General features: G+C 43.6%; 1 protein-coding gene, 1 long non-coding RNA gene and 1 pseudogene across 14 annotated transcripts in view; 1 reads left to right on the top strand and 2 right to left on the bottom strand.

The window, feature by feature from the left end:
• Positions 1-12,646, top strand: part of LOC140623936 (uncharacterized) — a 51,090-nt gene extending 38,444 nt beyond the window's left edge. The window contains exons 9-10 of one of the 2 annotated variants that reach the window (XR_012023456.1): positions 9,622-9,899; positions 12,158-12,646. This is a non-coding gene — a long non-coding RNA (uncharacterized lncRNA). The remainder of the gene's footprint in view (positions 1-9,621; positions 9,900-12,157) is intronic. The other variant, XR_012023457.1, reaches the window with a different exon arrangement.
• The window catches only part of SEPTIN11 (septin 11), a 106,049-nt gene extending 85,794 nt beyond the window's left edge, over positions 1-20,255 (bottom strand). For 10 of the 12 annotated variants that reach the window (XR_012023453.1, XR_012023454.1, XM_072810690.1 and 7 more), the window contains exon 1: positions 18,979-19,107. Coding sequence is in view for 8 of the 12 variants with exons in the window: in XM_072810690.1 (XP_072666791.1) it covers positions 18,979-19,005 (27 nt within the window). In the remaining 4 variants the exon portion in view is untranslated. Of the gene's footprint in view, positions 1-18,978; positions 19,108-20,176 lie in introns of those variants that run through there. The other 2 variants (XM_072810698.1, XM_072810699.1) reach the window with 2 other exon arrangements.
• LOC140623832 (mitochondrial import receptor subunit TOM5 homolog) lies at positions 13,671-15,437 on the bottom strand (annotated as a pseudogene).
• Positions 20,256-24,886: the final 4,631 nt, after the last annotated feature.

Below are 24,886 nucleotides of genomic sequence, written 5' to 3'. Positions count from 1 at the left end.
AAAGCAGCACACTAATTTCCACACATAGGGGTCGTTGCCACACATAATTTCAATAATTAGGAAAAATAAGCCCAGGGAAGGTGCTGAATACAGCATCAAAGAGAACTACAACGTGAACTACCTTTACCATTTCCTGAGGCTGCCTCACCTGGTCACTCTACAATATTTTCTGATGAAAAGGAGCAAATAATCTTATGCTCTGTCAACTCCAGTTCTTATGGCCTGAACAACCGCAGGCTGAGAAAGCTTGGACTGAGACAAGAAACAGATGAAATGAAAATTAAATCTTCAGCCCCACTGCATTTGTGTTCATCTCTCAGCCCTCCAAAGCTCCCTCTGTAAACCATCAAATAATGCTAAGAATTCCTGGGGAAATTTAGCAGATCATTAAATTCTTTGTTCTGTAATCTCCTTCTAAGATGTTATGCCAATTATTTTTACTGATAAAGTCCCTTACACATGCAGAAACTTGGGCCAGCACAGTTATTTTTTATACATTTATTGAGGAACTCCTTTTGCCAGGCACCGTTCTTTGCTGGATGTACAATACAAAAATGAATAAGGCATGAACACTATTATAGTTCTACAAGGTATTGCTTATTCTAAGAGCCTAAGATAAATGGGAATTCAAGAAGATAGTTCTCCTAACTATGCCCAGGGGTGGCAGGAAGCAAAGAGGCCTGTAAAAACTTGAGGATGAGTAGCTGCAGAAGGTGGGAAGAGGCCAGGAGAGAGGCATGGACATGAGGTGCAAAGGCAGAGTGTGAAAGAAGGGGATGTATGGTGCCTACTGCGGATTATGGAAAGAAAGGCATCAAATCATGGAGAGACATACATGCCATCCTGGGGAATGTGAGTCTTCATCCTGAACAGAGGAGTAGGGAAAGGCATTTTTGCCGAAATAAATTAAGAGAGGAGAAAACAGATTCAGCCTGTCTCATACTTTTTTCCTTTGGAAAACCTTTTATCCCAATAAAAAGGCCCTTGAGTTCTACAGTTTAGTTCTACAGTTCTTTAAGAACTGGAGTAAAGCATTCAAATTTTAAAGTAATAGTCAAAAGGAGTTTAAAATGTCAGAAGTGAATTTCTAACTAACCCCCCCTCGTTCAAAGTAGTACAGAAAAATCACATTTCCAACTTGCTGTTTGTGATGACTCTTTAGTTGTTATTTATTCAGCTGTGGTGCACTAAGATCTCTACAAATCAGGAATTTTGTAGTTTGGCTTTCTCCAATTGACTGGATTTAGAGTGGATTTCTGTTTTCTAATTTCTTAAGAAAAATGAGCATGCATATATTTAGTATTAATTTCCATGATGCCTAAAATCAAAAGATTTATTTTATTTGGTCAGGGGTCTCAAATATGATTCAGAGGTCATAACATCCTTCAAATAAATTTTCCCCTATCATAGTTAAGCACAAATGCTTCTTATTTTATACTTATTTTTGGAATCTCCAAAATGCTAAAATGATACTTCTTTTACAGAAGTTGTATTGACAAAGCCAATATTCAGTGGATTCAATTCAGAAAACTGGAAGGTGTAAAGTTTACGACATTTCTTTCTGTGGACTCATTTGCTTCCTTCTCACCCCTCACCCAAATCACTATTAGGGTTCAATTACAGGGCAATGTTTTCAAGAGTCACAGATCCTCAATTCAGGGTTTAATATTAATATAACTGCATATCAAACTACTGTGCTGTTGACCAAGACTGAGAATGAAAATCATGCCCATTCCAACTTGCTTCCGTTGGCCTGAAAAATCAGAAACAAATCCAGCATCTGACTTTAGCGTGGTCATCTTTTCTTCAAGGCAAGGAAGGCTTTTTCAAGCCAAACATAGCCAGTGGAAGGAAGACTGCTCCATGTATGCACATGGAGCTTTCAATTCCACATGTTTTAGTAAAAAGATGCTCCAGCATAACAATGTTTGAGCAGGATAAATCGAGAAGGCCTGAATGGTCAATGATCACGTAAATGCCAACAATGTCATAAGAATAAGAAGCTACCCTTTTAAAGTACTCATAACCCTTTTGCTCAAGCTACGATCTTAAATCATATGAAACTAACATTTTTGTACTTTAGAAATAGCTGAAATCATCTATTTCACGTGGTTCAATGAAACTCTACAGAAGGGTAATAAATTGCTACATTTTCCTGTCAAATATCTAACTGGTTTTTTCCTTTCTAAAAAATAATATGGAAGAGTAGGCTTTTGGAAAGAAGCATATCAAAACTCATAAAACAGCAACAGGGGGAGCCTGGGTGACTCAGTCAGTTAAGCATCTGTCTCCAGTCATGAATGTGGGGTCCTGGGATTGAGCCCCAAGTCAAGCTCCCTACTCAGGCTCCCTGGTCACACAGAACCTGCTTCTTCCTCTCTCCCTGCTCCTGCTATCTCTCGCTATCTCTCGCTCTCAAATAAATAAATAAAATCTTAAAAAAAAAAAAAGTAGGGATCCCTGGGTAGCACAGCGGTTTGGCGCCTGCCTTTGGCCCAGGGCGTGATCCTGGGGACCCGGGATCGAGTCCCATGTCGGGCTCCCGGTGCATGGAGCTTGCTTCTCCCTCTGCCTGTGTTTCTGCCTCTCTCTCTCTCTCTCTCTCTCTCTCTCTGTGTGTGTGACTATCATAAATAAATTAAAAAAAAAAAAAAGTAACAGAAATTTTATCAACAAGAAACAAAGACAAGCTAAATCAAGCTCCAGGAAGATCTTTTCTAAATATTCAGTTTACTAAACATCTTTTTTTTTTTTAAGATTTGTATTTATTTATTCATGAGAGACAGAGAGACAGACAGACAGATAGACAGACACAGGCAGAGGTGGAAGCAGGCTCCCTCCAGGGAGCTTGATGAGGGACCCAATTCCAAGACCCTGGGATCACACCCTGAGCCAAAGGCAGATGCTCAACCACTGAGCCACGCAGGTTCTCGGACTTCTTTGTTTTTCTGAGAGACTCTCCAATTCCTGGCAGATACATTTCCCTATAGGCAGGAAGAAGAGAGCGAAGGAAGGGAGAGGGCTGGGCAGGGAAGAGTTAATGAGAACTTTCAGCCTCAGCTGAAACCTAGGCCTCAGTTTCCTCATCTTAAAGGAAGGCCCTGGATTGGATGACCTCTGAAGTCCCTCCTGGCTCTAGCACTAACAATTTATTGGGATTTGGTCACAGACTGTATTCTACCTATCTCCACTTGTATTTTACATCATCCTACTGTCAAACTCATAAATAATTTCACAGCCTATAAGGAACAGTCATTAACTGTCATTGGACCTAAACCAAAAAGAAAAAAAAAAAAAAAACACTATATATAGCACATGTTTTTGCAGAGGGACATTGGCACTGGACACCATACACTCAGGAGTGCCTTCTGCTCTCTCTGCTGTGGGCCCTCGATACTCACACAAGGTCCTGCTTCTCCCAATCAGATCTCCTACAGTGCAAACCTGTTTGGAGATATCCTGTTAAGGAAACAAATTTCAAGTTTTGATACCCCCCTCCAACAATCTAGACACTGTCATTTTAGAGTTCAAGTAATGGCTTCACTTCTGTTTTAAAAACAAGCACATTTTCTACAAAAAGCACTTTATTTATTCAAATGTTAAAGCATTTAAAAAGACATACCCCCCAAAAAAAAAGAGTTAATGGTTTCTTTATTCAAATACAAGAAAAATAAACGAATTATTTTCAGTGGAAATCAGATTACAAGTTGGCAGTTATAGCCCACGAACATGTTTATGTGGCCCACACAGTATTTTAAAAATATTTCACTTTACTGCCAACATTTTTAGGTGGGGAAATTTCACCTCAAACTCTAAATGTTCATTCCATGTTCTCCTGAAAAACTGAAAACTCTGGTTCTGCTGAGGTCCTCATTTGCCAGGCAGAGATAAGGGGCACATGCTTGCCCATTTACACTGGTTGAACCAAAGAATCTGAGAGTTGTCTTTTTGGTATTTTTTTTCCCCCTCCAATAAATGAGCCAAATAATGAAGCTCACTCTGGTCAAAGATGGTTTATGTTACCATCTTTGGTATTTTACCTTACTATTTTACCATGCCATAACTAAAGCAATCCAGAACCAAACAGGCCACTGAAAGCTGTGAAAAGCCATTCATCAACTATTTTAAAGAGAATACATAAGATAAACTTCTATTTCTTATTAATGTGATGGCTACATCAAGTTCTGCATTTTTCTAACTGTAATAAAGTGTGATCATTAATTGAGGCCTAGATTACATGAATTTACTTTCTTTTTCAAGATGTGTTATTGCTGAGTTTAAATTTGAAGTTTTTCAAAATCTATTAACTTAATACAATAAAAAAAACCCTGCTACTCATACTAATATTTCACCCTCTTTGCTGAAAATAGGTCCTGTATTTTCCTAATCAGGTGACAGTTCTGTTATAAGCCTTAACAGGTTGTCTCTACCCTTCATGAAGAGGACAATGCATGTGATTTAACAGAAAGTCTTCCTAAATTTTGTTCGTAGCCCTAACGTGGATTCAAATACTTGTCATGTGGAGATAAGAAAGCTCATTTCACAGGAGTATTATTTGCAAAAAATGGCATAAACCTTGAGTTGTAGTAACGTTAACATGCAGGGTATTAACCAACTATTCACTATCTCTAGGAACCATGCAAAAAAAGTAGGTTGGACTAAGCTGCAATGTAGATGATAAGATGAGACATTGCTCTTCCCTCCTTCCCAGGAATGTGGTTAACAAAAGTCCAAGGAACACAAAGGGCAGATTCTGTTGGAGAATTGACCATGGAAAAGGAATGGCATCCTATTGCAACAGTAGGCTTGCAGTTGTTCAGAACGTTGCTGAAATTCTTAATAGCTCTTATTCTGAAGCATATCATCTTTTTCCATCAATAAAACAGCTGAGCCAAGGCCTGAGAGTATTTCTGATGACACAAGAACCTTTTACCATCACAAATTCATTCCCCTTAAACCCTGAAATCCTAAGTAGAGTTCCAAATTTAGAATATCCATATACTGCAGTCTATCATAAGGAAGAATATCATTATTAGCTCCTAAATCAACTACAAAAGAATAACAATTCTTGCTTTATGTTATGAACTAAAAATGCACTTTTAAATATCATCAATACAAGCATTATTTCCTTCAATGTGTTTACATGACCAAAATGTGCTTGCTACATGGTAACTTTCTTTCATAAACAAAACACAAAAAGTAAGCAGACATTTTCCACAATATTGTACACAAGTAACAGGCATAAATTCTCAAAAGAGAACATTTTATGTTAATTAAAAAAACATTTCTCTCCAATAAGAATATCTTTAATACCTCAAATAGACTTAGAAAGAACATGTCTGCTCTAAAAGAGGCCCTAAAAGTCTGCCATTTTAAAAAGTAGGCAGGAGAGACTTCGTGCTGCAGATTTTAACTCGGCCAATTAGCTGATCTGGCAAGTGTGGTATGACAGTGCTGACCACTAAAAGGGAGCTCAGAGCAAGCTACTGGGATTAGGCATTCTGAAGAGATTGGGCTAAAACCAAAAATGACCCTCAGCTTGCTTTCCACTGTTAAAGGTCCTATGACTCTACCAGCACTGCTGGCATTAAATAAAGCTCAATGATAAATACTGCATATGAACGTTTCAGTGTTTAGGGACACCTGGGTGACTCACTGGTTGAGTGGCTGCTTTTGGCTCAGGGCATGATCCCAGAGTCCAGGGATCAAGTCCCACATTGGGCTCCCCACCAGGAGCCTGCTTCTCCGTCTGCCTCTTTCTATTTCTGCCTCTCTGTGTCTCTCGTGAATAAATATATAAAACCTTAGAAAAGTAATATCCATGAACTCAAAAGTTCAATAAAAGCATATGTAAGCAAGCTTGGTACAGTAACTGTTCCCTCTATGGGCTCATGCTTAGCATTTCATGATGATGATGATGATGATGATGGGGATGAAGTATCTTAAAGATATAGAATATTATTCATCTATATATTCATTACCGATCTCTGTCAAACCGTAACTTTTATTATCCATACACTTGAAGGCTTTTTTTCTTTTTAAATCACAAATTCACTTCAGGAAGATCTCTGAATACCTCTTCCTGATGCCATGCTCCTCCTAACCCCCAGGTTGTCAGCTTAGTTCTTTAAAAAATTTTTATTTATTTATTAGAGACAAAGAGAGAGAGAGAGAGAGAGAGAGAGAGAGAGAGAGAGAAACAGGCAGAGGGAGAAGCAGGCTCCATGCAGGGAGCCCGACGCGGGTCTCAATCCCGGGTCTCCAGGATCAGGCCCTGGGCGGAACACAGCACTAAACCGCTAAACCACCAGGGCTGCCCATCAGCTTAGCTCTTAAAATGAGATCAGGTAGTACCTGGGATTTACTTCAAAATAAATTTGGGGGTTGAGGGGCACCTGGCTGGCTCAGTTGGAAGAGCGTGCAACTCCTGATCTCAGGGTTATAAATTCAAGCCCCATGTTGGGTGCAGAGATTACTAAAAATACATAGATAAATAAACAGCATGGTTGGCTGACTCAGTTGGTAGAGCATGCAACTCTTGATGCTAGGGTTGTAAGTTCAAGCTCCAAGTTGGGTTTAGAGATTACTTAAAAAACAAAATCTTGAAAAACAAACAAACAAACAAACAATTTGGGGAATTTGGAGTAGGGAGAGAAGAGGTCAGAGAGAAAGGGAAAGAGATGACCTAAGATTGGCCTACATGATGGGATAGAAGGATTCATTATACCTCCTCTTTTTGTATAATGTTTGGAATTTTTCTTAATAAAAGTTTTCTAAAAAACGAAAAAGAAATACCAGATTATAAATACGTTTAGGCCATACTCTTAAAGCTCACTATTCAACACAGTAGCCACTAGCTACATGTAGCTATTTAAATTCAAACACAAATTAATTATAATTAAGCAAGACAAAAAAATCAAATTCTATACTTGCACAAGTCCCATTTCAAGTGTTTAATAGCCATATATAGCTGGTGGCTACCATATTGGACACTGCAGTAATAGAACATTTCCATCATCTCAGAGAGTTCTGACAGCATTATTCTGCAGACTGCAGTGATATTTCCATTTGGAAAGAAGGTTGTATAATCAATAGAAGACTTGACCTTAAGATCATTATTGTTTATCTTGGGAAAGTGTGAGTCATGATTCATCAAAGAGGAGCTGAAGGGGTTGATTAGTATCTAATCAAACTATGAGAAAATTGTGAAGATCAGTGTTTACCCATTGAAATCTAATCCCCAGGAAAAATGTATGGAATTGTACAACTTCAGTTAGGACATCACTGCAGTGGGTGCAATGAGTTCGGTGGCAAAGAGAATGGACAAATTAGCAACAACATTCCAAATGTGTGTATTTATTTATTTATTAAAGATTTTATTGAGTTATTTAAGAGCAAGAGAGATCACAAGCCGGGGGAGGGACAGAGGGAGAGGGAGAAGCAGGCTCTCCACTGAGCAGGGAGCCAGATAGGAGACTTAATGCTAGGGCCTTGGGATCATGACCTGAGCTAAAGGCAGACGTTTAATGGACTGAGCCACCCAGGTACCCTCAAATTATATTTAAAGACAAGAGGGATCCCTGGGTGGCGCAGCGGTTTGGCGCCTGCCTTTGGCCCAGGGCGTGATCCCGGAGACCCGGGATCGAATCCCACATCGGGCTCCCGGTGCATGGAGCCTGCTTCTCCCTCTGCCTGTGTCTCTGCCTCCCTCTCTCTCTCTGTAACTATCATAAATAAATTAAAAAAAAATAAAATAAAATAAAGACAAGAAAAGAAAAGAAGGAAGGAAAGAAGGAAGGGAAGAAATCTGAAAAATAATTCCAGCTTTAGTTTGAGAAATGGAAAAAATCACACATTTCGGTATTGAGTTTAAGTTTTCTCCTCCTACTTCCTTTATTTTGGAATTAAAAAAGAAAAAGACTGGAAAAGGCTTTGCAAACAAAGAGGTATGTAATAAACAATCACATTATACCAACAGGTGGAAGTACAGTCCTATATTACACGCCCCTACAAAAAGTCAAACCAAACTTCAGAGTGAGAGCAAAGGTAACAAATTTTGGGAAAACTGAACAATGAATCTGTTTGGCCTGTAGTGTTTCCAAGCATGTCTCCTACATTATCAGAAATGCCTCTGGGGGGGGAGCCCAGGTGGCTCAGCGGTTTAGTGCCACCTTCAGCCCAGGGCCTGATCCCAGAGTCCTGGGATGGAGTCCCACATCAAGCTCCCTGCATGGAGCCTGCTTCTCCCTCTGCCTGTGTTTCTGCCTCTCTCTCTGTGTCTCTCATGAATAAATAAAATCTTAAAAAAAGGTGGACTGAGATGAAGTGGACTGGCACAACTCTTCCTTCCCCAAAGGATCAGTTTTCACTCAGCCACATGTTTATTAATGAGGAGTGTACCACACAGTCTCTTCCCTTATATCTGGTAATACAGGCTAAGAATTCATGAATATAGTTGAGGCTAGCAGAACAAATGCTTGTGGAAATGAGATTTTTTTTTTTTTAAATATTCCCTACTACACTTGATCATTCTTATTTAAATAGGAACTTAAAGAAAGTGGCGGTGGTGCAGAGACTCTAGAACACCATTAGGGCGATAGATGGGTGCTGCAGGGAATCACTGCCGCAGGAATTCAGAAAAAGAAAAATAACCAAAAACGGGTTAGCGAGTTGAGGCTTCAAGGGGAGGGTCTATTGGATCTGTGCCTCCAAAGTATGCTCTGATTAGAAAAAGGGAACACTGCGTTTCAGGTGTGTGAGAGACGTTTCAGGTGTGTGAGAGACGGGACAAATGCTCACTCCCTGCTGGGGTGGAGTGGGTTGGCAGTTCTGCTTGGAACTCAAGTCTTTGGTATAAAGACACTATTATTTCCATACTAATTTCTTTTTTTATTGAGGATGAATGTTTCATGTATCACTGCAAGCACTTTGTGGATCTTAACTTACTTAATCTTATAAATCTTTGAGGAAGGTACTATTATTGTCTTACAGCTGATGAATGTGAGGTGCACAAGGTAACTAACTTGCAAAGGTGGTTAAATGGCAGAGCTGATACCCTAGAACCCAAGCAGTCTGGCTCCAGAGCCTATGTTCTTAACCAAAATGGGATATAGTACTACTGCCTCTCCGTGAGAGAAAACAAGGAAAAGAAAGGTGCCATCTGACGCATCTGCATTTAGGGGCAGATGGGCCGGGAAAGGACAGATTTGGAAGCATCCCAAGAGAAATAATTCTGTCAAGCAGCTGGAAGTCTAATGGCCTCAAAACCATTTCCCAAAACAATCCCAGAGCTGGGGCCACCAGAGAAAAACACAGAGGTCTTTCAGAAGGTCACCACCCATCCCTTACTTAGTGAGGATGCTACTGGAAGCTCCCTGTGAGTGAACAATAGGAATAATCACATCCTCCGCCTTCAATTCATCCTGGCTGCTTAACACACACACTTATCATTCTACTATGTCCAACTGGAATCAGAGTAAGGGACAAAGGGAGTGAGAAAAATCATATGGATTGGGAACAATTTAAAAAATAATAATAAAGACCCTTGCCTCTATAGTAGATACCCTAACTAGTACGGTTTGGTGAAGTCTTATTATTTAAAATGTTTCCTGCCCTCTCTAGAAGAGGATTTACTTCCCCATCCCATGGCCCTCAAGCCTGGTCAAGTGACTGGCACAGCCACTCTTTGCAGAAGGATGATCCGCCTCATCTTGTTGAAGTTAGGAGTGACCAATTTACTTTGGCCAATTAAGTTTGTACCAAAGTGATCCATCTAAGAACTTGATGCTTCAGGGTTCCGTATCTTTTTCCTCTGCCACCAAACTAGCAAAGTCCAGACCTACCTGGGTCCTGGAGTCAACACAGCATGGAGATCTCAAAGGATGGAACAAAGACTATGGGTAAGAAACAAACCTTTGCTGTGTAAGCTACCAAAATATGGGACCAATGTGTTACCTAAGCAAAACCTAGTCTAAAAGACAGACACAAATGGTAGGTCTGTATATATGGTGGTATAAGACCTTAGCTCTAAAACCTAGGCCTCCCAGTAATTGGCCGTACCACATTAGAGGTCAGCTCCCTTTTCCTCAGTTTTCTTGTCTATGTCACTTCTTGGGAATTTTAAGTATAAAGTGAGATGAATATCTTGACAGTTTAAGTAGAAATTTAAAAATCAAGATACCAAGAAGGCTTTCAGTGCACAAAGGTTTTTGGTTTTTTAAACTGAATTATAGTTGATTTACAATGCTATCTTAGTTTCAGGTGCACAACATAGTGATTCAACGACTCCATACATTAAGCTATGCTTACCAAAAGCATAATTACCATCCATCACCACCCAACACCATTACAATATTATTAGCCATATTCCCTGTTTCAAGTTTCATCCCTGTGACCTATCCACTCTGTAACTGGAAATTTGCCCCTTTACATCTCCTTCACCTATTTTGTCCATCCCCCATCACTGCCCCTCTGGCAACCACGTTTGTTCTCTGTATTTATGACTGTTTAGTTTTTTGTTTGTTCATTTGTCTTTTTTAGATTCTATATAAGTAAAATCATACGGTGTCTTATTTCACTCAGCATAAGACCTTCTAGGTCCATCCTTGTTGTCAAAAATAGTAAGATCTCATTTTTTATGGCTGAATAATACTCCATTGTACATATATATGCCACATTCTTTATCCGTTTATCAATGGATACCTAGGTTGTTTCCATATCTTGACTGCAAATAATGCTGCAATAAACATAAGGGTGCATGTATCTTTTTGAATTACTGTATTTATTTTCTTTGGGTAAATATCCAGTAATGAAACTACTTGATCATACAGTATTTTTAATTTTTTGAGGAACTTCCATACTGTTTTCCACAATGGTCACACCAATTTACATTCCTGCCAACAGTGCATGAAAGTTCCTTTTTCTCTACATCCTTGCCAATACTTGTTATTTCTTGTCTTGATACTAGCCATTTTGAAAGACGTAAGGTAATACCTCATTGTGGTTTTGATTTGCATTTCCCTATGATTAGTGATGTTGTGCATATTTTTATGTGTCTGTTACCTATCTACATGTCTTCTTTCAAAAACATCTTTTCAGGTCCTCTGCCCATTTTTGAACTGAGTCTTTTTTTTTTTTTTTTTTTTTTGGTGTGGAGTTGTGTAAGTTCTTTATATAATTTGGATATTAACCCCTTATTGGCTATTTCATTTGCAATAGGCTGCCATTCAGTAGGTTACCTTTTAGTTTTGTTGATGGTCTCCTTTACTGCGTAAAAGATTTTTATTTTGGTGTAGTCCCGATAGTTCACTTTTGCTTTTATTTCCTTTGCCTCAAGAGCCATATCTAGAAAACTGCTGCTAGGGTCAATGTACAAAAGATGTTTTCCTTAAAGAGTTTAACGGTTTCAGGTCTCTCATTCAAGTCCTTAATCCATTTTGAATTTATTTTTGTGTACTGTATAAGAAAGTGATCCGATTTCATTCTTTTGCATATAGCTGTGGTTTTCCCAATACCATTTATTGAGAAGACTGCTTTTTCCCCATTGTATATTCTGGTCTCCTTTGTCGTAGATTAATTGGCCATATAAATGTGGGTTTACTTCTGGTTCTCGAAGCTGTTCCATTAATCTGTGCTTATTTTTGTGTCAGTACCATAATGTTTTAATTACCACATCTTCACAGTATATCTTGAAATGTGAGACTGTGATACTCCCAGCTTTGTTCTTTCTCAAGACTGTCCTGGCTATTTGGGGTCTTTTGTGATTCCATATGACTTTTAGGATGATTTGTTCTAGTTCTGTGAAAAACACTATTGGTATTTTGATAGGGATTGCATTGAATCTATAGATTGTTTTGGGTAGCGTGGATGTTTTGACAATATTAATTCTTCCAACCCATAAGCATGGTATATCTTTCCTTTTGTGTCGTCTACAATTTCTTTCATCTTTTAAAAATTAAAAAAAAAATCAAGATGCTGAGCAGACTTTCTATGCAGAGGGTTTGAGCTAAGCCTTTTTCTTTCAACAGCAGGTCTGAATAAACGTAATGGGCACACTTAATGAGACTCAAAATTTATGTTGACAATACACAAAGGGATGAAGAGAATGAAAAAGGTGTTAGGTCTTGGCTTTTAACAGACTTTTTTCCTACTTTCACAGAATCCAAAGGATTTTTAATTTTCTTTATGGAGAACACTGACTGACACTTGCAGTCCAAGGTAGGAGTCCTGCCATATTCCTACCCTTTAGGACTCAGTTGCTTCAATGTTTTAGAAAACAAGAATCTGTAGTTCTACATCAATGAAGGCCTCAATAAAGAAGACTATGCTAGAGATGTCACTGGACCCCTCCTCCTCTTTGTGTGCTTCCTCAGTCTTCACTTACTTCCTCTATTCTTAAGGGTGCAATTTGGTCATAAAAGGAATTAGTTATCCTTTCTCATCTTCCCTCTATTCTACTGAATCCTGAAGAATTCATACTCTACAGACTTTGAAAATCTTCTACCAATCAATTCCAAAAATCTGGAGTTATCCTTAGTTGGGGAAGAGGAGTGGATAGGATATAAAATATTTTAAATTTAAAACTGTATAGAGAGGCACCTGGGTGGCTCAGTTGGTTAAGTGCCTGCCTTTGGCTCAGGTCATGATCCTGGGGTCCTGCTTCCCCTGTTTGTGCACTCTCTGTGTGAAACAAATAAACAAATAAATAAAATCTTAAAAAAAAACTGTAAATATGCACTTTTTTTTTATAAATTTATTTTTTATCGGTGTTCAATTTGCCAACATATAGAATAACACCCAGTGCTCATCCTGTCAAGTGCCCACCTCAGTGCCCGTCACCCAGTCAAGAATACACTGCATGATGTGGTCTCCCTCCACCTGCCTAGAGTCACATATGTCCACTTTCCCTACTCAACCCTGAGTGCTGATGTCATAGCTGGATTTCCTTAAGAGGCTCTGCCTCACATCCAGAGCTTTGCAAATGCTATCGCCTTGGCTTAGCACACTTTTCCACCTCACCTTCCTTACTCATCCTTTCACTTCCTCACTCCTCCTACTGCTTACTCATCCTTCAGAGAAATCTAAAGAGAGCATCAGAGATCAGTATTTGGCATCTCAAATACTCAACATCATAACTTCAGTATCTGCTAAGAGAAAAGGATGGAAAAAATATCTGATGAAGCAGATAGATTAGGAAGCTAAGCATAATTACTGATGTGTTTAGGTTGCTGAGGGTTGTTCTGTTTTTCAATTTCTAAGCTATCTGTACTATTGTGATTCTACTTCTATAAGAATAAATTATGAAGAAAATCATAAATTGATCCCAAAGTAATGTTACTTAATTATCAAAACAGGTATACTTTATTGGGTTTTGCAGACATAATTCCTTTGTAATTAATACGTGCTAGAAAATGGAGTTTGACATTACTTACAATTATATCAACATTCCCAGAGGCTGAACATCACAGACATATGGGTGTACTATCACTACAAGATGTCTTTACTTCACAAGTAGTTTTAAATTTTAGCCATGAAGGTCAGTTACCAGAGCCAAATTTGTTCTGAACAAGTAGAATTTTTACATCCATTCAATCAAAGAATCCCTTACATCTTTCTGGGCCCATTCATTTGCAGATAGTAGAAATTGTAACTGGGTTCTTCATATCATGCATTCACATGTGATGCCCTTCTTTATATCCTAATTTCTTTAGGATAAAAGGTGTGACTCACAGCAGGGCCACATAAACCAGAAAGTTCATATGGTGGCGATCACATCCTCATACACCTTTCCTTTCATCTCCTTAGGGTCCAGCTTCTGTGCAAGGCCCTTAATTGGGAACATCTCAGCTTTGCTTCTCCAGCCTCCAGCTGCTCCCACACTCTGCTCTTCTCTTCTCAGAGGCTTATATTTTATGTTATGTATATTTTTATAACAATTTTTAAAATGGAAAAAAAAAAGAAAGAAAAAAAAGGAGAGGGGTATGACCAAAGCTGCTTCTTATTGGGTACCAAAGATAATCTTTTTGGAGCATGAAGCCTTTCCAGCCTCTTCACCTCTGCCTGCCCCCTCCAGCAACACATCACCATCCCATACAGTCACAGTTCAACAGGTGGAGAGAATGCATCCACCAGGTAAACTTCCTGAACCCTTTGACTGGAGTAAGGCACTCACACTCACTGACATAGATCCTAAAACAAAGATGGTTCTAATGCCTGGATTCCAGTCACATGAAAGAACAGACTCCGGATTTCTACCTCGGACCAGGCCTACAATGATGCAAATTTGATTTATCACCCAGCAAATTCTTTTTAGAAGCCTGTCTCTAGCACCTTGGCCCCAGTATTGTTTTTAAGTTTTACAGTGGTTGCATTGATGGGCTGCCAGCAGGCCTGAGTGGGTCAGGGGTGTTACTGTTTAGTTCGAAGGGAGTTTTCTGTCAATCTGGATTTTAAAAACAGCAACAACAAAGGGGGTATCAATTATATTGTAAAGTAGGTCTCCTTGGGGCAACGGAGTAGAAGCTTTAGATCTTCTGGGTCTTTGTCTAAATAATGGTTCTGCTTCACTGACCCCAGTTGAGACAGGTCTAACTAGCACAATGAAAGAGTTTTCAATAAATTATAAAATCCAACAATTGCCCCTATACACCCCACCCCCAATCAAGTTTAAGGTCCTATAAAGAGAAACTAGTGGCATAGAAAGCTCTGATTGTAGCCTGCCCCACAGGGAGTCTAAACCCAAAGATCATTATCAGCTGTGGCATCATCAGTGGACATACACACTAGATCTTCTGGCAATCAATCAAAGTAGGACATCCAAATCATTCATTCCTTTGTCTAGACACAGGGTAGCCCCTTTAAAAGCACCGAGCATCTGTTTCCTCTATTATATGAGTGTCCAAAAAGACAGGGTCTACTGGGCACACAGTTTGGTTTCTAAGTTGCAGCTTATACGAGATGAGTTATGCTTACCTATGCAAATCTCTCGTAATCAATGCAAATACACTAACAATCTATGAGCTCTTATATCAGGATGGTGGGATGTGGGTAGTTTTGTTCTTTTAATCAGTTCCGTGGGTCTGTTTTTCATTGTGGTGTAAACACATCATTTTAAAAGATATTTTAAAAGATTAAAAAAACCCTAAGACTTTCAAAAGATTTAAGGAAAGACTACCTCAAACACTTCCTTTGTTTCTTAATAATTGTTTTTAGAGTCTCAATATGTATCATTTTTACCACTGAATAAAGAGCTTTAGTTTTTAAAAACCTCCCCCCAGGGAGGTCTGGGTGGCTCAGAGGTTGGGCACCTGCCTTTGGCTCAGGGCTTGATCCCGCAGTCCCGAGATGGAGTCCCACATCGGGCTCCCAGCATGGAGCCCATTTCTATTTCTCCCTCTGCCTACATCTCTGCCTCTCTCTGTGTGTCTCTCATGAATTAAAAAAAAAAAAAAAAAAAGACTTTTTTAAAAAATAAAGAAATAAAAAATAAAAACCTCCCCCCACGACAGCCCCTTTAGCCTTTAGGTAGCCACCCCAGGACCTTTCTCAGCTCCATTAATTTTTCTCCAGGTACAAAAGAACCAGAGCCCTCCACATGGAAGGCTACAACCTCAAGATGTAATCGGCAAACTTATAGCAGGAGAAAATAACATTTCATTGTCAGTCCCCAGCCTCTTCCTGGTGAAAACAGACCATATCTTCATGAACTTCTCTAATGATTCCCAAGCAAGATCTTTATCTGCAGCATAATTGTTGACTCAGCAAGAGGCATGTAATTCCCTTTCTTCCTAAATGGCTTACATACTCCACTGAAGTTCGTCACTTTTATCCACATGGACACTAAATCTCTCAGAAAATAAAAGCTCCAGGTGAAAAAAGAGAATTTCTGTCTTGTCCACTGCTATAACCTTGGCTCCTAGAACAGTACCTGGCATACAGGAGGTACTCGATTAATGGTTTTTAAATGAGTGAATGAATGAACTTGGTTTTCCATTTCTTTTGGCTCAACAGAAAAAAGAACAATTAAACATGTCTCTTGAAGGATATCATAGAAACTCTCCACCGCCAGAAAAGTTTAAATACATACCTTGTTAGGGATAAAGTAGGAAATATTTCTGCATTGGGAAGAAGGCTGAACTGAATAACCTCTAAAAGTTCCTTTCACCTCGTAGACTCTGTAACCTGAACATCACACCTTAAGAGAGTGGATCAGCTACATAAAGCCTCATTCCCAGGTACAGTAAATTACCATGCTCTGTTTGAAATAAAGATAATAGCTGTCCTGGGATTTGGATGCAAAAATACCAACTCATCCAAAATGTGGACACATCCCTAGGGGAGAACGCTCTTGCTAATCATTAGTTTATATTCTGGGAACAGCAGATATACTTCAGGATCTTCTCTGACCAAGACCATCCACGAGAAAATGGAGAAGCTAGGGGTCGAGATTAGAACAGAAATAAACAGAACCACACTAACCTGAAGCCTTTATGTTTTCCGGCCGACAAATCTGCTTTAGAAACATCTGAATTCAGCCTTAAGGTTTAAACGTTTGTAAGTGAATGTAACCACTTCATAAGACAGAAAATATTCCATCTGACATATAAGGAATTTTCTCCAGTAAAATCTCGTATTTACCTAGGATATCTCACTAAGATGTTCCAAGTTAAGAATGCCTAAAATTAAGAGCAAATTATCCTAACTGAACTTTCTTTCAATCTGGATGGGAGAGGCAGTTTGTAGGGAAAGGAGTCTGTTCATGTTTTCCTAAACACCTTTAAAAAAAAAAAAAAAAAAAGTCTAATTCTAAAGGAGTAACTAGGGAAACTCCATCCATACATAAATCAACTTCGGAATGATTCTTTTCTCTCAATACACCCTTCCATTTGTTCAAATCATAGAATAGATAAAGGCACAGGAGGGGTAGAGAATTCTAGGACGGAGGATGTAGTGTTGATCCCTTGGAGCTGGGTTTGGAGAAATATTCTGCATTCACCAGGGTTGTTTTGAAGACACAACTAAAAGCACCACACTTAAAACAAGAACTGAATGAACAAAGTGAAACAATTCAACAATTCCTTGGAACTATATGAAAAGACTTTTCAACTCTGTAGTCAACTCTTGATGACCCATTCCACAACGCAGTCCAAAAAAAAGTCTTGTTTTTAAACTGTAATTTAATCTTAATTCCAACAGGGAATGTGCAGAGACAGCAGTTACCTCCTCTGTACACATACACTTTTTAAAATCTCCTCCATTATTTGAATACGAGAGGTCTTACACAAGAATTCTGTGGGATTAAGCTCACATCTGGTTAGCAGACCTGGTGTTGGATATGATTATGGCCACACAACTAAACCTTAAATCCACATACTGTTCCCATTTAACTGACATCTATGAACTAACTAATTTATAGAAAACGTGCAACAAATTATTTCTTCCACATCCCCCAAGCCTCAAGAACGCACCAGCAATAGGTGTTACTGAACACTTCCCTCGCCCCAGATTTGCATTCCTAGATGCTCTCCAATGATCTAAAGTGGGCAATTGTTAGTTATTGGAATCTGTGCCCTGGAAAGAAGTATATAGGGACAGGGGAGAGGGGTGGGAGTAATTTACTCAGATAAACTTGACCTTGCTGGACCTCAACTTCCTCGCCAGCAAAATGCACCGCGCAATTCCCTCGGTGACAACAATCCCTGACCACGAATTGTCAAGAAGGCAACTGTGTGCAAGAGGAGACCTGGGTTCTTTACCGTATACCATTAAATATTAGCGTCTAAGACCCCTAAAGGACCCACCGTTATGCTTCAACGTGACCACAGCACACTGTGACTGTGGGGAACGTGTCCGAAGACACCTCGGCAGCGGAGCCAGCAAACCGCGAGGACACGCAGAGGGTCCCCACGGACCTCCCGGGGCGGGGTGGGAGGGGGTGGGGGAGGGGCGGCTGGGGCTGCACAGGGCGCGGGTTTCCGGAGTGGACTTGTAGGGAGGCCTGGGAGTCGGAGCACCGCCTGGCGTGCCCGGGGCTTCGGAGCTTCCAGGGTCTCCGACTTCCGTGCACAACCCTAAGACCTCTCAAGCCACCACCTGCAGCTACACAGTTGCGGGGAGGAGGGGAGAGAGGGAAAAAGGGGTGGTACAGAGGGGGGGGGGACCTCGCTCGAGGCGCCCCGATACCCGCGGTGAGAAAGTGGACTTTGAACATCGATCGGCAAAGACCTGGGGAAAGAGGCGGCCTCCGCCGGTCCCGAGGAAGCGGCACGGCCCGCGCCCCTTCCCGCGCCCCTTCCCGCGCCTCCCGCTCGGGGATGCCCAGCGCCGGCCGGGACCGCGCCCTCCAAGCCGCGAGCTCAGCCGGCGCCCCCGGGGCGGGAGCGTCCCTCTCGCGTCCTTCCCTGGCTCCCCGCGCCCCCTCCCTCCCTCCCTCGGTCCCCGGCCTCGCGCCCCCGCCTCCTGGGTCCGCCGCCCCCGGCCTCCCAGCCGCGCCGCTCCGTAGCGCTCGCACCCGCACGGCCCCGTGAGGTCTCACGCGGGGGTCTCGGGCTTCTGTCCGCGTCCGGGGCAGGGCCGGGGGCCCGGGCCTCACAATGCACCGGGAGCCGCCAGGGCACGCCCACGCTGCAGGCTCCAGCCGCCCGTGCACCCCGGCGCCCGCTCCCCGCGCCCCGCGCCCCGCACCCGGCTCCCGGCTCCCGGCCCGGCTGTCACCGCAGACAGGTGTGCGCGCCCCCGGGGAGGCCGGCGCCCGGCGCCCTGTAAAGGGACGCAGGAAGGGCCCTTGCCCCGGCGGGCACGGCCTGGGGCGCGGCGACCGCCCGACACCCTGTTGCATCCCGCAGCGCAGCAGCCCCCGGGCCCGGCCCCCGCTGCAGGCGCGCCCGACCTCAGCCCGCGGCCCCGCCCGCCCCGGGGCGCCGACCCCCATCCCGGCAGCCGCGGGCACCGCGGGCGAGGGCGGCGCGGCCCGGCACTCACAGACGGTCTCCCCACGGCCACGGCCATCGCGGCTGCCGCTCCCGCTCCCGCTCCGGCTCCGACCCCGGCTGCGCCTCCCGGGTGCTCTCGGCCGACGCGGGCTGCTGCTCCGGCTGCCGCTGCCCCCGCCCCGGCCCGCCCCGCCCCGCCCGCCTCCCCCGCGCCTCCCCCGCGGCCGCGCGCTGCTCGCCCCCGGCTCCCGCGCAGCCCGCGGCATCTGCTCCCCGCCGCCCCGCCCGCTTCGCCGGAGCAACATGGCCACCCGCCTGGAAGGGACCATTTGCTTCCCCGGGAAGGGGTGCGAGTCCGGCGTCCCGGCCCGGCCGGTGGGGGGCGGCGTGCGGGCCCGGCCGGGGGGGGCGCGCGGGCCGGGGGGCTCCCCTCCGCGAGGGCGGCCGCGGGCCCTGCACGACCCTGCACGACCCCGCCGGGGCCCCGCAGCCTGTCGTCCGGCCCTCCCCGCTCGACCGCGTGCTGCAGCCCGAGCCAGCTTCTGCGCGCGGAGCTCCCCCCGGGTCCCGCCGAGCGCTTCCCGCGGCGGACGGGCCGGGAGGCTGCGGCGCGGGGCCGGGGGCGCATCCGAGCCCGGGGCCAGCGCGCCTCGCCCGGCGGGGCCGGCCTGGGAGGGCCGCGGGCGGCCGAGCTGGGGCTGGGGCTGGGGCTGGGGCTGGGCAGAGCCGCCCGGGGCAGGGGCGGCCTCTCCGCGACTCTCCTCTCCCCCCGGGGAGACCGCGGGGCAGGCAGCTGCAGGAGGCTGTGGCCGCCGCGCGCGTCCGGGGGGACCACGGGGCAAGGGAGGCGGCCTGGTGGCTGCGGACGGAGGGGGCCGCCCTGGAGCGCGGGCCCAGGCCCCCGGGAACGAGCTGGGCGCTCACACGTGCGGCTCGGCCGGCCTCAACCGACCGCTGGGTCGGGCCCCACGCCGCGGAGGCCGCGGGCCTGCGGGGTCGGCGGGGCCGGGAGGCTCCCGGGCGGCGGGAGGGGCCTGAGCAGCAGCTGTGGGGGCGTCGCCGCGGGTGCGAGCGCAAGGGCAGAGCCGGGTGCGCGGGGTGCGGGGGGCCCGGGGCGCGCGGAGGCGGGAGAGCCTCGGGGTGGGCCGGGACTCGCCGACCAGAGCGCGGGGAGGGGGCGCGGCGGCCGCGGAGGGCCGTGATGATGAGCCCACGCGGCTGCGCCCTCGGCGCGAACCCGGGCCTACCGGGGCCGGTGAAAGACGCAGCGCGCCTTCGCGCCGGGGGCGCCTCCGGGTCTGACCCGAGACCCAGCGCCCAGGTCTCCCCGCCTGGCGCCCGCCCGTCCCCAGGGGGCCGCAGCAGCCCGACGCGCCGCCCTCCGCTCAGGCTCAGCGGGTTCCCCGCGCGGCCCGGCTGCTGCGAGGCGGACGCTGGGTTCCCGGGGCAGGGCTCCGGGGCTTGAGCAGGATTCCGGCCACGCGGGCGAGAACAGGACGGAAACACTCCCGCGGAGGAGGAGGGTCTCTGGATGGGGGCGTGTTGGGCCTGTGGGCGGGCCCAGCCTTGGAGAGCGGGAACCTGCGCGGTGCCGACCACTGCCCGCCCCGCCCCCACCCCCACCCCCACCCCCACCCCCACCCCCACCCCAGACTTCAAAGCCTTTGAAGAGGAGGACCAATGTTGTGTCGAGAATACAGTAGACCCTAAGTGCTGAACTAAGATCACCACGGGGGGGGGGGGGGTTGCTATGCAAAGGGCAGGGGAAGAGAGAACTACTTGGACGCACTGTTCTAGGTATGTGGCCACTTGGTTCCCTCTGCCTTAGGGAGGATTGAACCGCGGCACCGACCCGGGCCAGGAGGTCCCACTTAAATCCTGTGAAAACCGCTCTCCGCATGTTGCCAATGGGATGAAAGGGCCTTCGGAAACCAGCTCTCCATTTTCTGTTACATTGACCAGACCAGATGGCAGGATTGAATTAATCAATCGTTTTTATTTTGATTTATGTCTTTGATTTGTAAGTGTTTATGTTGAAGACCTTTGATTAGATCAGAAGAATATGAACTCCCTGCCTTGGTGGGTAGGCTAGATTACTCTCAATCGCAAAAGCTTAAAATCACTTATTCCATCATCTGTTTGAGGATGTTTGTCCTTTTAGGACAAAATCATCGCAATTTACCCCACGTCTGCGTGAATTCTTTGGTGGACAAGAAGTAATGCCTTAAATTCCCTCCTCCGTGTGCTTTTTGTTTGTTTTGGCAGACAGGCATAACTATATTTAATGAAAATACAATATAATTACTTTTGGCCAAGGAAGGCTAGTGCAGAATGTCATTTCTTATCATGAAGTTATATATTATCATTCTACAACCAGACTACCTACGTTCAAAAATCCTGGCTCTACCACTTCATAACTATGTGACTTTAGGCAAATTATTTAGCCTTTCAGCACTTTAATTTTCTCATCTTAAAATCTGTTTAATGATCGTTCCTCCCTAACAGAGTTGCTAAGGGATTAGAATCACCTTTTGAGATAGCTCTATGCCTAGCACTGTGGCAGGAACTAAAAATCTTTAAATGCGGGTACCTCTCTGACTCTTAACCAGTGTGCACAGTCTGCTGAGAGACAGATGTTCAAACAACTCTGATGGAGAACACGAATCCTAGAAAAGATACATGAATTATGGGATTAAAGGAACTATCCACTCTGCCTGTCATCAGAACAGGAAAGGCTTCACCAAGGAGGTGGGACAGGAGAGCAAGCAAGGAAGACCCTGCACGTTGTTCTTTTAGCCCCGGGAATCGTTCCGGCTTCTTAAATGTTACTAGTTCTGAGGCGCCTTCCCATCTCATTGTCCTTCTAATTTTCCCTTCTTCAGTGCTTCTCCAATTTTAGTACCTACGAATCACTCAGAGATCCTGTGTAAATGCAGATTCTAATTCACTAGGTCTAGGTGGGTCCTGAAAGTCTCCATTTCCATCTGGCTCCCAGCTGAGGCTGATACTGCTGATCTGGTATCATACTAGACTAAGAAGTTTACGGTCGTGAAGCAGTACTTTTATGTAAGTTTCCTTGTTTGAAAAATCTGCATTAAGTTCTTTTTTCCACTAAGACCTTGACAAATATAAATGGAAACATGAAAAATTGAAACTCTCATTCATGAGCTCAATTGCTTTTCCTATTGCTAAAACATTTGTTTAAAAATTCTTTTGAGGGGCACCTGGCTGGCTCAGTCAGTAGAGCCTCAGACTCTTGATCTCAGAGTTGTAAGTTCAAGCCCCACATTGGGTGTAGAAATTACTTGAAAAAAAAATTTTTTCATTTTAGACATTGTAAATTTACCAGTGATCCTCAGACTCTCTTGCTTTTTATGCTTTTTGAAAATTAAAGCAGTATTTGCCCCTATTTAATCTTCTGGCATTTATCATTTTTCTCTAGTTTCTCAAAGGTGACCAGTATGGATTCTACAATCACTTATGCAAAGTCTTTCAAGAATAATTTATTTAGGCCTGGAATGTTTAACTCAGAACAGTTGGTTGCTCATTTACCACATTGGATTTCAGTAGCCTTTTAATCATTAAAATATTTTTTTTTCTTTTTTTTTTTTAATTTTTATTTATTTATGATAGTCACAGAGAGAGAGAGAGGCAGAGACATAGGCAGAGGGAGAAGCAGGCTCCATGCACCGGGAGCCCGATGTGGGATTCGATCCCGGGTCTCCAGGATCGCGCCCTGGGCCAAAGGCAGGCGCCAAACCGCTGCGCCACCCAGGGATCCCCATTAAAATATTTTTAATGAAAAATTATTTTGCCCCTTCCTTTTTTTTGTCTTTTGATAGCATTATATCATCAGCACCCAAATAGTAGCTTTCATCCTTTCTTGTTCACAGTCTTCTGGCATTACTTGAAAAACAACAACAACAAAAAAAAATTCTGAAAATTCCTTGGTGTTCTTTTTAAAAGCAAAAATTACTTAAGCCTACAAGAAAGTATCCGTCCCTGTAGGCTTATGCTATTCTTTAATGCATGCTCTTTTAAATTCTGATCTTAAGAAACACCCCGTGAAATGACATGCTCACTGGAATATGAGGACTTGGACTCTGGCTACTCCCTTTGGCAGCCAGCCTTGGAGTGTGGTCACTCCAAGGTTCTAGCTCCTGGTTCTAGCACCTATAATTATCAGATAATTCCTTTTTCCCTGTGGCCATTGTGATGCCAGTTACTATTTCTCTTTGAGAGCCTAAAAAAAAAATTATGTAGTTGAAGTCCCTCTGGCTACTAGACATTGTCACTGGGAAGAGAATCATACATACACACCTATATATTCTGACAGAAATATCACTTCTATATTCTCACCTTTCATCTCAACCTATTCGCTAGCTACCGTTCTACCATTATCAATTGCCACCAGCTGGATAATTCTAGTGCATGGGGCTACACTGCACTACATTTCTTGTCTTGTAGACTTGTTCCTTTTAAATGAGGTAATACTTCCTTTACTTATTTCAGTCATAAGTTCCTTACAACTTCATCTACCAAGATCTATTGGATTGTGTTCATTTCCTTCTGTTAATTTCTCCAAGTTCAATTTGCTTTGCCATTAATTCTCCTTTTCCAACCTGACTTCAAAAGTCACCAGCATTATATTTCAGGTTTCTTCTGTTTCATTTAGTCCACCTGGATCAACTTCTGTTGAAAAAAATCTGTTGGCAGATTTTTTTTAAAGATTTATTTATTTATTTATTCATGAGAAATGCAGAGAGAAAGAGTCAGAGACACAGGCAGAGGGAGAAGCAGGCTCTCTGCAGAGAGCCCGACACGGGACTCGATCCCGGGATCCAGAATCATGCCCTGAGCCAAAGGCAGACCCCCAACCACTAAGCCACCCAGGCGTCCCAAATTTTGGCAGATTATGCTTCATGCCTCATCATTAATTCTCTTTAGAAGAATTAAATTGCAGTTGGGGTATAGGCTATTTCTATAATAGAAACACCCCAAAACTCAGTGACCTGAAAAAGACTTTTCTCATGAAAAGTCCAGGAGGTGGTAAGCAGTCCAGAGGCCTGACAGCTATGCTTCTTGAGCATGTCATCCAGGAGTCCACATTCCTGTTGCTATCTGGTTGCTCCATCAAGTTCTGATCATTACCTCATCTACTCTGATCAAAGCTGGTTTACCAACACCATAGCCATAGTTTAGCCCATGGGGAAGATAAAGAGGAAATGGAAGGGAAGCAATTTCCTTTTAAAGAAGTGACCTAGACATAGCACACATCACTTTTGTTTACAATCCATTGCAAAACTCAGTCACATAAATGTACTCAGCTCTAGGGGAGGCTAGGATATATAATCCCTCTTTTTTTTTAAATCTCTTATATGGCACCAAATGCCATACTAAAAGTTGGGTAGAGGACCCTATTTATAAAAGGAAGAAATGAAAAAATTGATACTGGGAGAAAATCAGTCTCAGAAGTAATATATTTATATGGTTAAAAAAAATAGTATAAAATTGTATAGAATGAAGTCTCCCACTCCATTAACAATCTGTCCAGTCCCCATCCCTTCCCTGAAAGATAATTGATTAGTGTCTATTGTATCTTTCCAGAGTTTTCTTAAAGCAACTTCAAGTAAATGTAAATATATATTCTTATTTCCCACCCTATCCCATGTTTTACATAAAAGAAAAAAATGTGTACCATTCTGCACCTTGTTTTGTTTACTTAGCACTGTATTTTACACATCCTTTTATATGAGTGACCAGTTATCTTCCTCATTCTTTTATACTGTTGCCTAATACTTTTAAAGATGTATCATCTATTTAACAGTCCCACTGATATATTCAATGTTGTTTCTAAACTTTTGCCATTACAACCAATGCTGAAATAATAACCTTTTGCTTGTCATTTTGAACATGAGAAAGCATATCTCTAAGGTACATTTCCAGAAATAAGATTA

The sequence above is a fragment of the Canis lupus genome, chromosome 33 (genome assembly GCF_048164855.1).
Source record: "Canis lupus baileyi chromosome 33, mCanLup2.hap1, whole genome shotgun sequence".
NCBI classification, from domain to species: Eukaryota; Metazoa; Chordata; class Mammalia; order Carnivora; family Canidae; genus Canis; species Canis lupus.
The sequence above is the reverse complement of the archived record's forward strand: the minus strand, read 5'-3'. Positions and strand labels throughout refer to the sequence as shown.